A 13,277-nucleotide genomic window follows, 5' to 3' on the forward strand; every position below is an offset into this window, starting at 1 on the left:
CAATAAACTGTATCTGATCCATAAAGCTAGTCAACACACACTTATATACATACATTTGTATTATATACATGAGATGGGCTGTAGCTGGGAGGGGGTGCATCGGGCAGCAGCAAACAAAACAATGTGGAAAACAATGACAGCCTGCCTCAGCAGAAGAACTGAAAAGCGGCGAAGATAATAATGATGATCAATGTAAAGACAAGAAATAGTATTCTATTTATCATGTAAGCTTTACTTCTGTTTAAAATCTATAGAATCATTGTGACCATTGTTGAGAATACAGATGTATGTCTGCCCTTAATTGTGTTGATGTCATACTTCACTTCACCCTTTCACCTGACACAGCATGACCAGGAAATCCCAGCTCGGTATGGGGGCCTGCATGGGGGGGCACCATCAATGCTCTATGCTAAATTCAGAGAGGCAGTGGCTACATATTACATTAAATTCGACAAGCTGGCTTTGCTTTATTTATGCTTAAATACTCATTGCAGCCACAAATTATGCTTTGCATTGAATGTGACGCTGTACGTTGAATTTGAGCAGTCCGGCTACGAATTACGTGGGATTAAAATGAGTGATTACGCTCAAAGGAGAGGGCAGGCAGGTCCCCTGTACGCTGACTGGCCAGGACAAACCAAGCATGTATGATAGTACAGCTGGGCCTGACCCACGACCCGAGGGGCCCGATAATTGGGCAGAGAATGCTGAGAAGGATTAATGATATCCTTGAAATTATACAGGCAGGTACAGGACAGATGGCAGACTCCTGCTATTTTGCTGAAGGCAACGAGTCCCTGTACAATCAAGGCTATCTGTTCTTGGAAATTTAAGGTACACAACTTTTTACAAAGATGGCAGATTTTACAAGGGTTATTTTCTGAATCATTTCAGTTTAAGAGTAGTCATTCCTTATGATTATTATTTGATAGTGGATCACTATGGCAACCTAGTTGACTTGTATGAAGATTTTCAAATGTCTCTCACAGCCTTTGTGTCAGTGGAAGTGAAAAAGTAGTTTTCAAGATTTGGGTACAGATTCAAGTCTACATTATTGGATTTCTCTTTTCTAAAACTAAGATTTTATACTTCAATGACATCAGCTGACCCTCCTCACCTCAAACTGGACAAATCATCAATCAAATTCCACTAATGATTAGGAGACTTGGAAGGTTATACACTGACCTTAAAGTCCTCCATAATTAGTAGAATTTCAGATGAAAAAGAAGCCAGCTTAATTGTAAGATTTTCTCCCCACAAGCAGCCCTTTATATTGAGAGCTATAGAAAGCCATTAAGAGTGTTAGCCATGCCTGGTATTCCCCAGCTAAATATCCTACTGCAACCTTGTTAACTTATAATCACCCGAGGTTTCCACAAAGGGTCATGGGGTCAAGCTACATTGCTTTGAAGTTTGATGTCCGCCTGGTGGAATTTCCGACCTTTTGGTTCATGTTACGACAAAAGTGTGGCAAAAATATACATCATCAAAATAACTAGCTGAATCTTTAAATACTGTAGGGTTTTGAAAAGACAATGTGATCTGAAATACATTTTCCTTTTGCTAATAGTATCATATAGATATCCTATTGTTGACCAAAAGCCTTATCCAAACTCTTCGCGTTGGAAGTTTTCAGAAACACCTTGTCTGCTAATTTTCATTTTCAAAGGAAAAGTACCATCTATACTGTGAAATTTACAGTTTTCTTTATACAGCACACTTTAATAAATACATATTAAACTTAATGATTAAGACTTCAGGTCTTGACTTAAAAATGTGATACCAGAAAACCCCATTCGCACCCTCCTGCAGTACTCCATTCTCTACCCTTGTGGGGTTTCTGAGCCTGATAGGTTACAGCTTGTTGGCTACACATGGTTTCTTCTTCCAGAAAAGGGAGGCTCTTACAGAGTCTTTGAGAGAAGCACTATGTCAGCTGTTAAATCCCAGCAAATGTAATATGAGGAAACATGAGCCAATTATAGAAACCTTAAGATGAAAGAAAGATAAATTTCAAGTAAAGTGCTTGAGAAAAGTGTAATTTTAACAAAAAATGACACAATGGCAAGCAACAAGGTGTAGCAGAATCTCCCCATCAGACCCTTCAGACCTTAGGGTGTGGACTCCTGCAGAAGCAAGTGTGGAAGACTTTAGAGAGGGGAGCTTCAAAGGAAGGTACAGGCTGGCTGTGTTGGTTTTAGCTGCAAGGATCTTCAAACAGCACGCATCAAAGCAAGCCTGGAACTTGGAATAACAGGAGAAGTGCAGCCTTTTCGGCCAAGTGGGATCAACAGCACTTCAGGGAAAAGGTAAGTACAGAGATTGTTTTAGCACAATTGTATCTAATGCTCTGCACCTTAACTATACAAAACTTTATGGATAAGTAGTTGTGCATTTTCTATTTGACTTCAGTTGGCAGTTAGATGTAAAATCAGGACAGGAACTTTGGATAACACCGGATAAATTCCAGTATAGCCGTAGCCTTGTGAAGAAAAAGGTATGCAATATGCAAGGACAGCTAAGCCCGTTTGTACGTCTGTACCCCAGGATGGCCTATTTAAGATATTTAGGTCTATTACAGTACACAGTGCTTTAAACATGTTTCAGATGGCCATGGACAGTGATGGTCAAATTTTAGGGCAACAACTTGGAGCGACCAGTAGATTTTAGTATCATACATTGTCGATGTTACTTGTCAAGCTGTGTTGTTGACTTTAAAAGTACATTTGTATCTATATGAAACTTATGCCACATACTGATGGTAGACAAAGGTTTCGAAATTTACCTGGGCAAACTTTGGATATTTAGTACTTTGACTGATCTATTTCTTCCTTGGGGGCCTGTGCGTATATCAAGTCCGTATGAGTTCTGTATTGACATTTTGGGGGCTTAGTTAGGTAAGTTCGTGGGGAAGAAATTCTTTTTACGTTGTGCAGCCTAGTTATCAAACCAAAAAATGACTTCTTTGATAGCAAACTTAAGAAAATGTCAATGTGGAACTCTACAGACTTGATATACGCGCAAGTGTGAACCTCCCTTATATACAAAAAAAGGCAAGGGAATTTTATGTTGATCATATTAGATTAATCCTACATGTCCAAAACTATATTTACTTCATGCTATTCTGCTTTGAGTGACAGCTTTTAATGCTATTCATTCCTGCTTCTTTTCCTGGCTTTGTCGCATCTAGGGTCATAGAACTTTTCCAGAGTTGTGACTTTAACAACAAAGCTTTAAGTTCTTTTGACACCATGGCATTGTGCTAACAAGTAGTCTATGCAAGGGGAGACATCTAAGATCCATGTGTATGTCTAGACCTGTACATTCTTAAATCTAGTCTTGGACGTTTTCGTCGCCTTGTGGGACATTCTGACCATGTTTGTGGCTTGGCTTGGAACACAGACAACATTTATGTGACAGGATGATGAAGTGAGGAGACAGCGGACCTTATTTGTACAGACTGGGTGAAATGAGGCTAGAAAACTCCAGTGGAATCTGTCCACACACCAGAAGGAGAAGGAATTTTAAGATCTGACTCACACATATCTGCCAATGCTAAATTCCCGTTGGGAATGTAGTCACCTGAATTCCAACATCTTCTCATAGCCACTTTTCAAAATGGAAAACTTTTTGTATCAATGTTGCCAGTGCAACGGATTCTTTCTTGTTGCTGTAAGCTACTGTACATTAGCTAATTGGCTGCTATTAATAGGTACTATGCCAAGGTAATGCCAATACATGTTCATTAACAAATAACTTCTTTATCATACATAGATTCCCGTGTTAACATGGAAACACCTGTTAACCTATGCCATCCACCACTTCCGATTCCAAACTTACCAACTATGAAAATGATGTTCTCGAGCAGCTGTGACATTATCTGATTGTGAAAATTGGCAAGAAGTTCAAGGCAAGAAGTACAACCGGTTTAAGGACAATTGTGAAAACTGCTTCAAGGCCTTGTTAAGTGATGAAGGTTATCATGTGCCAAAAGTTATCACTGATCACTGGACCAGCTGATATTTATGCCATGATATAAGACATGTAATTATAGATAATACACATGTACATGATTTGGACAAAATCTGCTGCGGAAATGCCGGAAAGCTACCATCTTAAAGCAGATACCACCCTCCGTCTATGTGTAACCAAGGGTATCGTATAGTACCATTGATGTAACTTGAAGAAATAAGTGCACTACTACCCCTGAATGCTGAAAAGAACAAATCCCAAACAGGTGCTTTGGAAGCTTCGAAACCATCATTTTTTCAATACTTTTTCTACTCCATAAGCAGACTCATAAAGCTTTCAGTGAGCCAAACAAGACCAAACTGTTCCTCCTGCCTTCCTGTACTATGTTCACACGCAACTGTCCTACATGTTGAGTGCAAGGGAATGTGTACATACACACTACAGTGACCACACCCTCGCTGTACCAGCGTAAGTTTTGGCACGGGTACAAGTTGTTCCTCCTTGTGGAAAAGTTTACCTACTCTTCTTAACTGTTGTGACACAGAGGCCTTCCTGGCCAGGTAAATATTTCTCTGCCCTGCAGTTCTGGCAAGTGTAACTCTTGCTAGAATCTGAGTCTGTGGAAGGACGGTTTATACTGTGGAAACATGACCAGACTTGACGAGGGGGTGCTGGAATAGGTGGCATGCTTGCATGTAGATGCTGTCTGGTAAAAAAACAGGCCACCGGATGGCAGTGCGAGAAATGGAGGTCGGACTGCAAGGTCTTTCACTATGAACAGGATACTCGTAAATTCAACGAAGAATGCAGAATACAAATGTGATAGAAAATGAATAAAACAGAAGAAAAAACTAATGGTATAAAAATCAAGCACTCTCAGGTTTATCCAGGTGGAAAAAAAGGCAGTGAAACAAACGGAGATAGGGAATATAAGAATTATTAGACGGGGAAAAGAACAAATTTTAAAGGAAGAAGGGAAAGAGAAATTGATGAGAACATAAAGGAAGAGAAAGATAGGAAAAAGGCAGAGACAAATGTAGGAAGAAAGAGCAAGGAAAAAGAACAGCTGGACAAGAAAATTTTCAAACAATGCTCAAGCCTAATACAGAGGAACAAGGTACAGTATCATGCAGTTCCGGTGCCGCTGTGACACGAGCTGACCTGACTTGATGGTTACCAGTGTGTTAATCGGAGCTGACAACATTTTGGCACATATAGGACAGGATAGAGAAAGCAGGCTGTTTGCCACCATGTCAGCTTCTTCCCACCCCTTAACTATGGCGACTTTCATCAGAGAGACAGCAGCTATTTGAACAGGTGGGGAGTGTTACGCCCAAGCTAACCTGAGGCCTGCAGACTTCAGCAGATGTAGTAACTTGCTCAGAGGGACTGTTATTACAATGATTTTCATGCTGATGGAGACTTGTCATTTGGGCCTCTCCGATTTTTGTGAGGTTTCAGCTTAGACCTTTCCCTGCTGATGTCTAGAGTAAACAAAACAACTTTGAATGTGGAGACAAGCAGGTGATAGACTATACGTCTCTGACAATCATAAGCACTTATTGACATACAACAATGGAGTATATTTTTGGCTCACTGTAATACGTTAAGTACCATTAACACTTTCAATATTTATATCCTCACATTAGAACCAAGAGCGGTGAGAAACACTGCCTTAATTGTACCTGTACTTCATGCACAGCTTCTGCCCAACTGCTGAATTTGGTATATGAAGGGGGGAACTTTCTTCATTGAATGTACAGTGAACACCTTTGTCAATGGACATTCATTTTGTCACGTTCCTTTGCTTATGATGAAAACATCCACATGGTTTGGCCTTACATGCTTCCACTGATGGGGAGAAAATTACTGTACTATGTCGTTAAACTTCAAAGACACTTAACGACCTTGTCTTGACTTTGGGATATGGAAGTAATTAGACAGGACACTTTTGACCTTGCCCTGAGAAATGTAGTGAAATGGTGAACACCGGGTAGTACAACTTCAATATACATGTAGATATTCATATTTCCCCTCTGAAGATGGCAACAATGGGCTAAACTCAGATGTGAGGAAGAGACCACAAATTTTATATCAGATGTATTTTACATGCAATTTGCCTGTAGACTCTTTGAACAAAACAGGCATGCTATCATAAAATAGTCAGTGTGTCAGTACTTCTTTATTCTTTATCAGAAAGTTTTATAGGAACAAAGTTTTCGAGTACATGTGTACTTGCTTTACAGAGTGAATTAGTGATCCCAAAACCCGATTGGGCCTCCTTTATCAAAATATTCAAGCAAACAACACTGCACAGGCATAGGGTTGTTACGACAAGCTGTCAGTGTGATGTGACAGGGCCAGCACATAGGGATATGCTGTGTCATTATAAGGACAGCCACTGCCAGTCAGACCACTGATATGACTGACACTTGGGCTTATAACATGGTAGAAGTCATAAACTCACATGGTAACTGTTATGATCTAGACAACAACAAAAAATGAGAGAAAAGAGAAAATCAGGCTACTAGTATTATGTAAGTTAAGACCACTTAACATTTTTGTCATGTTTGAGACTCCCCAGGCCTTTGTAGGAACACAAAGCATGCCTGTTATTTTCCAAAACTATGGCGCTTATTTATAAATTAAGTTGTACATTTCTTAAAGCTTGCTAGACTTGACTTGAGTTGTTTTGCCATCAATCTGTATTTGTTAGATGAAAACCATCTTTCAATTTGCTGTTCAAATGGCCAATATGTCACTCAGTTGCTAGCTGCACTTGCTGAGGGTAATGATTCAAGAAGTCACCTCCCAATTGATCATTTAGTATGCTAAATGTTATTAAGACAGTATGAGTAATCGGACTGTAATTTAGGAGCATGTAAGAACACTAGATGGTTGCAGAAGAGAGTGTGTCAAATTCTAAACATTGCAGACATAGAACTTTGCCTCGGCCTGTAACACAAAAGGGAGTCAGATAGATTAGACAGGACATACTTTCCAAACAAATCCCGAGTTCAGAAACTAGGCTACCATTTGAAAGGCTTGTTATCAAAGACTAAGAGGGATTTAGACTCCAACTATTACAAGAGAAGTCTTCTTTGGTGTGAGTCGTCAATAACATTGGCTATGACTCCCTGAGTAAAGGCTTCCATTGTACAGTAATGGACTTGAGATTTGGATAGATTAGCCCGAGATAGGTGACTCCAAACAGTCACAGAGAGCTCCATCCAGGCAAGACAACTTTTCTTTGAAAAATTCCACTACCAACCAGCATAAGGAAGATTATCCAAAAATGTGGTAAGTGGTCGGTGACAATGATGGGAAAGGGACAAACATTTATTCCTTTGTTGCACAGTATGGGAACCAACTCCATTGGAAGAGATTACACTACAGTCTCTCAATGCATGATTCAGCCTGGTATCCAAACCTATTATAGACGTATTACTAGAAAGGCCGTCATTTGCCCCTGAGCAAATACAGCATGTTTAGCCATACTCCTCCCCATGCAAAAAATGGAGATGTGCATCTTTGTTTTGAAAATGGCAAAGAATTTAGAGAAATAATTCTGAAGTGCGAACAAAGCCATGTACGCACATGTCCTAGGCAGTCACAATGCTACATTTGGTATAAACACTAGGGCAGCTGACCCAGAAATACAAGATAACTTGATTAACTCAATTGGCCAGTCACATTTTGAAATGCCGTGCTCCCATTGGCTGTCACAAAAAAACTCAATAAAATCACTTTAAAGGTCTACATCGAAAAGATGAAGAAAAAAATGCCTGGGGCTATTTGCCTACACTACCTTTGTGCCTAATTTCAGGTCATTTGGTCAAAAAATGACAGAGATGAATCGATTTGAAGATTTGACAGGCAGAAGGAGGAGGAGGAGAAGAAACATGAGTAAAAACAATATGTTGAGCCATACTAGGTATGGCTAAACTGTAAACATAATAATAAAAGGTTTGGATACCAGGCTAGGAATGATTCACCAGACCTTCCCAATACTTTATGATTGCGTCTATTTTCTCAGGATTTTCCCATTTGCAAGAGATTCCAGACAGGCTCCAAAGTCTTCAACCAGACTAGAGAAACAAAATAAAGTTTATGTCAACTGTAATGAGTTTCTCAGTCAAAGTCCTAGGCCTGATGCTGATCAAAGCAGTTACCTGACAAGCGAGCATATTGAATAATACCGGCAATGGCCTCCAGACTAATAGGTTCCACTCACTGCTATAAATGCTCAAATCTATTTCAGAAAAAAAGACATGAACTTGAAGCAAAGCATGTTTCAATGTTGATTGCAGATAAGTCTCCTTTCAGACTGCATTGCTCCAGTCCAGATTGCTCTGTCCCAACACTGAAATGTGGGGAATTCTGCTATGTTTGTTTGACATGGAAACAGCAGGAGTCAAAACCAAATAATGGAGACTCAGAACCTTGTAAAGCCACACCAGGTATATACCACCTCCAGAATTCCACCAACACCTCATGGAATTCTTTCACAGTTGACTACTAGTGCGGGGCAAAGTTTCCCAAAGCCCTGATCACACCCATGGTGTGTTTGGGTGTCAGGTATCCAACAGAATTACCCTACGTTCTGTTCGAACCCAGGTACAAGAGCTTGGGATGATCTTTCTACCATCTCCCATGACAGTTGAAGTACAGGGCAGCCACTTCTTCTCCAAGCATCATTAGAATGTCATTAGCCATTAGGAATACACAGAGTCGTCTTTGTTCGATGTCAGAAAGCTACAAAGTTACCAGAGTCTTTGGAGTCTTTGCTGATGCTACAGGTGCATGAAGTCTCGTATCCAGGGTAACTGGGTCAGATAGCTGAAGGGCACTGAGTGATTCAGTTGAAAATTCTGAACTGTCATTCTCGTATAGGACTGTTAAGCCATAGCCAAAGCAGTAAGGTTGATGAGAATTAGGGTTTTACCATCATGGTCAATATTGACCAAAGCAGGCCATATATGATCGTTAAAACTGCAAGTGGAGTCCATCGATTGCCATCCGATGCCATCTTGTATTCTTGGTTTGTTGGAAAGATCCAAACAGGTGTGGCATGTCATGACCAGAGCAGGTGTGTCCAAGTCATTTTCTTTTAGTTGCAAAAGGTTTAACTTCTCAATATTGACCAAAGGAGGCCATATATGAAAATGTCACGATTGGTGAAGGGCAGAGGAAAATTGCAAGTGGAGTCCATCAATCTTGCCATGTTGTATTTGGTTTGTTGGAGATGTCCCAACAGGTGTGGCATGTGATGACCACAGCAGGTGCGTCTAGGTCACCTGACCCCTGCAGACAGATCCTCTCCACAGTCGGCTGGGATCTCAGAGCCAGGTCAACAGGCAAAACTGGCATGCACTAAATTGGCACCATTTACTGTCAGGGTTACATGTTACATCTCACCACATCGGGGCTTGGTGCATGGCTAGCTTTGAGTTTAAAATTTGTAAAAAGAAACCTGCTATTGCTACATTTATGAAGGTTAGTCATCCAGGTTAATAATATTTAAAGACAATTCAATCTCTACAACTGGATGAAATCTGAAGATTACTTCCGGTTGTTTTGGGTGACATCCATCACTCTTCTTCAGCATCACTAGAATGAACTGGCAGAAGAAGTCAACCCCCCCAAGCGCAAAAAGCACAACAAAGAGGTTGATACCTGTTTGACAAGCCACCTTCTTGGTTGATTTATGAACAGTTTAACTTGTGTGTCAAAATCATTCATAATTGTAGTCTACAAACAGCTATACTGACATGGGGGATCTTTTCACTCTCTTTGTCCCCATTACCTGGGTCTCCTGAAGATGTGTCCGTACTTCTGACATGCCAGGCCCACAGTCGGGGTGTAGACAATGGGCATGAACTGTTCCAGGTCATCCTGCAGCACTCGGTAGAACAGCTTCTCATTCCGGTCCTGCAGAGCCGTCAGGAACACATATCTGTGGGAGGGGAAAACATCATATTGTTCAGGACTTTTTTGATATCATTTACATATCATATTTCGGGAAATTGGGCTTCAAAAGCTTTTGATTTACATCTAGGAAGAAGGCTGGCAAGGTGGTTTGAGGTCCCATATTTCAGGAGGCCCATACCTCATCAAGCATGTTAAAGAAACTAGCACACTTATCAAAAAGAGTAGGAGTCCATCCCGGTGTGCATGGATCACTGAACCTTAAAGTCTGGTCTTAAGTAGCTTGTACGTTGGGTACAAAACTGGGGTGTAAAGCAGTTTACTGGTTATGCAGAACAAACAAGCAAAGAGAGATGTAGGTTTAAAAGCCCATCAAAAGACATAACCCTGACCTGTCCAAGTCAGTGTGCTGGCGTTTGTAGTTCTCCCGTACCCTGAAGGCCTGGAGGTCCTGAGTTAGGAAGGATGGCGGCAGTAACCCATGGATACCAAGATGTTGTCTCTCCTCCAGAGTAAATGCCATGCCCTGGAAAGACACAAGAAACACTGCATTTCTCATTGCATGTATAAGTATTACAATAAACTTTGCCATCACTGGTTATATCTGAATTGCACATTTTATCATTCAAGCTATAATGTCCTTGATTCATGTGAAAACTTACACATCAGCCTTCACCAGATTAAGGTATTTCTACATGACCTAGTCACCTAGAACTTTCAGGGGAAGATGTAACTAGACCAAGTGAGTGATAAGAGATAACAGAAACATGCTTCAGTTTCCGTCTTAGAAAGTCAGACTAATATACACACATTAGCTACTGTCTATTTAGGCTATAAACTTTAAAACCAGGCCATAAATACTGTGGGAAGGAGGAGGCATGTTTCAATACTGGGACACCTTGCCCTGGTATGTAAGGGTCAGACATGTATCATCCTCCACACCTTTCCATGGACAGAAAGAGGGCAACATTCCAGACTTTTTGAGACGAATTAACCAATCTTGTAGGCATCAATTTATTGTTAATTGCTCTTCATGTTCTTATTCTTGTAAATCATGATATCCTCTGTCAGTTTATGCAACAGTTGGGTTATGATTTTATGTTACTGTTTTAGCAAGTCTATAGCTACCACCATTGACTTTAGGCACAAAATACGTAACTCTTATTCAGTACACTGTGACCCATGCCACCCAACTCAGGTTTTTCCTTATACAACTTTCATTGCTACACATGCATAAAAACTTACGATAAATCTATCAAAAAATCTTGCACTGAATCTTGTGTGGGCAGAGTCTGGTACGCCACACTGGATGGAAACATCTGCGTTCAAAGTTTCCTGTCATAAATTGTTGCTAAGCTGGTAGACTTCAGATTAAACTAAAGGAACAACAGGCTTTCCTCATCACTCCAAATGATCTACCAGAGATCGTGAGGGTCAGACATGTTCGTTAAGCGGACTTATTAACGACCAGAATGGAATGGTTCACCACTTTACAATGACAGGAAAATATGAAGCCGCTCTTTGGTTAAGACAGTCCTGTCAGCATTCATGGCTACTGAGCACCCGTGAGAAGGAGTAAAGTGTGGGGGAACATATCAGATTCATTCTGTGGCATTTGAAGGTTTATATACCAGACAGTAAAAATTACAGCTCTTTTTATTTTCGGTTCATGCTTTCATTTTGGCACACTGATGGGATGCTCTACCTATAGATTTCTTTGGTTTCATTCTTCTGATTGGTCAGCTCTACCCCTACTCTCAGCTGATAACAACCATCTGGCCAATAATCACCCTGATGGTTAAGGGAAGCTATAAAACTTCACCAACTTTTATGTCCAACCTGTTTAGTCACTCAGCCAAGATGTAAACTTCATTGGCAGAGATTTGTTCTCTCTTAACATCAAGAAAGTAGCTTAGCAAATAGACACAGATGTGGAAAGTCATAAACCTTAATGTGGCATACCTTGACAGAAAGGTTACCTGACTCATATGATATTGTCGTCCAACAACTCTGGCATTCAAAATTTGAACCATCACCCACTTTTGGAGGAAATAACAGTGTTGAAATGAGATTCTTTCACCAGTATAGCATCCATGCTGTATCACAATGTACTTATCAAAATAAAATAGAATACTTTATGCTCCATCCATGCCAATTATTGGTCAAATGTCAGTAATGCCAAAAGTTCAATAGCTTCCATAGAGCACAGGGTAAATAGTAAGGAAACATGAGGCCTTGAAATGTACAATATAGATACCTTATTCATATTGTTGCTCAGTAAAACTTGTTTCCCTTTCTGATTGACAAAGTGATGACGACAGTTGATCGGGGACAGCAGCATAACCCTTCTCAAGCAATTCATTCTGACACCAATACAGAACTTCGTCCTTAGAAAAGAAACTGCAGTAGTGCTTGTAGTGTGACCACGGTACTAATAAAGATATTTATCTGCCTGAAGGAAACCTCTACCATTTGAAGAAAGCTGACCTGTGGCTGTATGACCACATTGTGCACGTACAATCTGTACACACTGTCCCCTCTGACTATGTAAAGCAGTTCCATTTTTAGGTTTTTAGGGCATCAGTTTATCATGGCTGTCATCACTTGAAGGTCATTTACATCTCAATGCAAGGATATATATTTCTGGATGGCCATGGGTTTGATGAAGTTGACCTATAATCTACATACAGCATTTTCAAAATGATTTAGGTAGGTATTACAGCTTACATGTTTATGGCAGGTGATATTACTATTACTAGTATTAGTAATAGTATCATAGTAGTATAGCAGAAATGCAGAGTGGAACATAGTAAAGCTATCATCAAATACAAAAGAGGCCTCTGTAATACTTTTGATGTTTGGTATATAAAGCTTAGGTACCTCATTTGAATCAAATTTCCCCTCAAATCAAAATACGAAATGATGTCCCCTATCAAGAACAAAGTGGAACAGTCTATCAGTTTCTCCTTCACATAAGTAACTGGTAATACAGTCCAGACCGGTCCACTTAGCACTTGATAAAGGTAATGAGGGGAGTTTAACTATCCAAGTAAGTTTAATGAACTGGACTAGTAACCATGCCAACCAGATAATGATAAGGATGACACCGTAGCACACATTAGAAGTCAATTTTTCATCTACATCTACATGTATACATTTGCATCCTGTGTCTTTATTGCAACTATTTCTTAAATGTTTCCACATTTTTACACAGCTATCCTAATTGCTGCATAAAAGATAATTTTCGAAAGGTCACACTAAAAGTTTACCAAATGAAAGTCACATGGAAAAGCAAGGAGGTTTGATTAAACCTCCTAGGGAAAAGCAAGAAGAATGCTGTATTCAATTCAAACTACAAAGTTCATGGTTGTAACGGT

The 13,277-nt window shown here is 40.1% G+C and overlaps 2 protein-coding genes across 4 annotated transcripts in view; one reads left to right on the forward strand and one right to left on the reverse strand.

The window, feature by feature from the left end:
* Positions 1-13,277, reverse strand: part of LOC136432065 (NADP-dependent malic enzyme-like) — a 41,310-nt gene that overhangs the window by 6,699 nt on the left and 21,334 nt on the right. For 2 of the 3 annotated variants that reach the window (XM_066423086.1, XM_066423100.1), the window contains 2 exons: positions 10,293-10,426; positions 9,779-9,928 (listed from right to left, as the gene is read on the reverse strand). In XM_066423086.1, the coding sequence (XP_066279183.1) occupies positions 9,779-9,928; positions 10,293-10,426 (284 nt within the window). Of the gene's footprint in view, positions 1-9,778; positions 9,929-10,292; positions 10,427-12,157; positions 12,264-13,277 lie in introns of those variants that run through there. The other variant, XM_066423093.1, reaches the window with a different exon arrangement.
* Positions 2,103-13,277, forward strand: part of LOC136432087 (serine protease 23-like) — a 62,936-nt gene continuing 51,761 nt past the window's right edge. Inside the window, exon 1 of the mRNA XM_066423116.1 lies at positions 2,103-2,309. The gene's annotated coding sequence lies outside the window, so the exon portion shown is untranslated. The remainder of the gene's footprint in view (positions 2,310-13,277) is intronic.

The sequence above is a fragment of the Branchiostoma lanceolatum genome, chromosome 1 (assembly GCF_035083965.1).
Source record: "Branchiostoma lanceolatum isolate klBraLanc5 chromosome 1, klBraLanc5.hap2, whole genome shotgun sequence".
In the NCBI taxonomy this organism is placed as follows: Eukaryota; Metazoa; Chordata; class Leptocardii; order Amphioxiformes; family Branchiostomatidae; genus Branchiostoma; species Branchiostoma lanceolatum.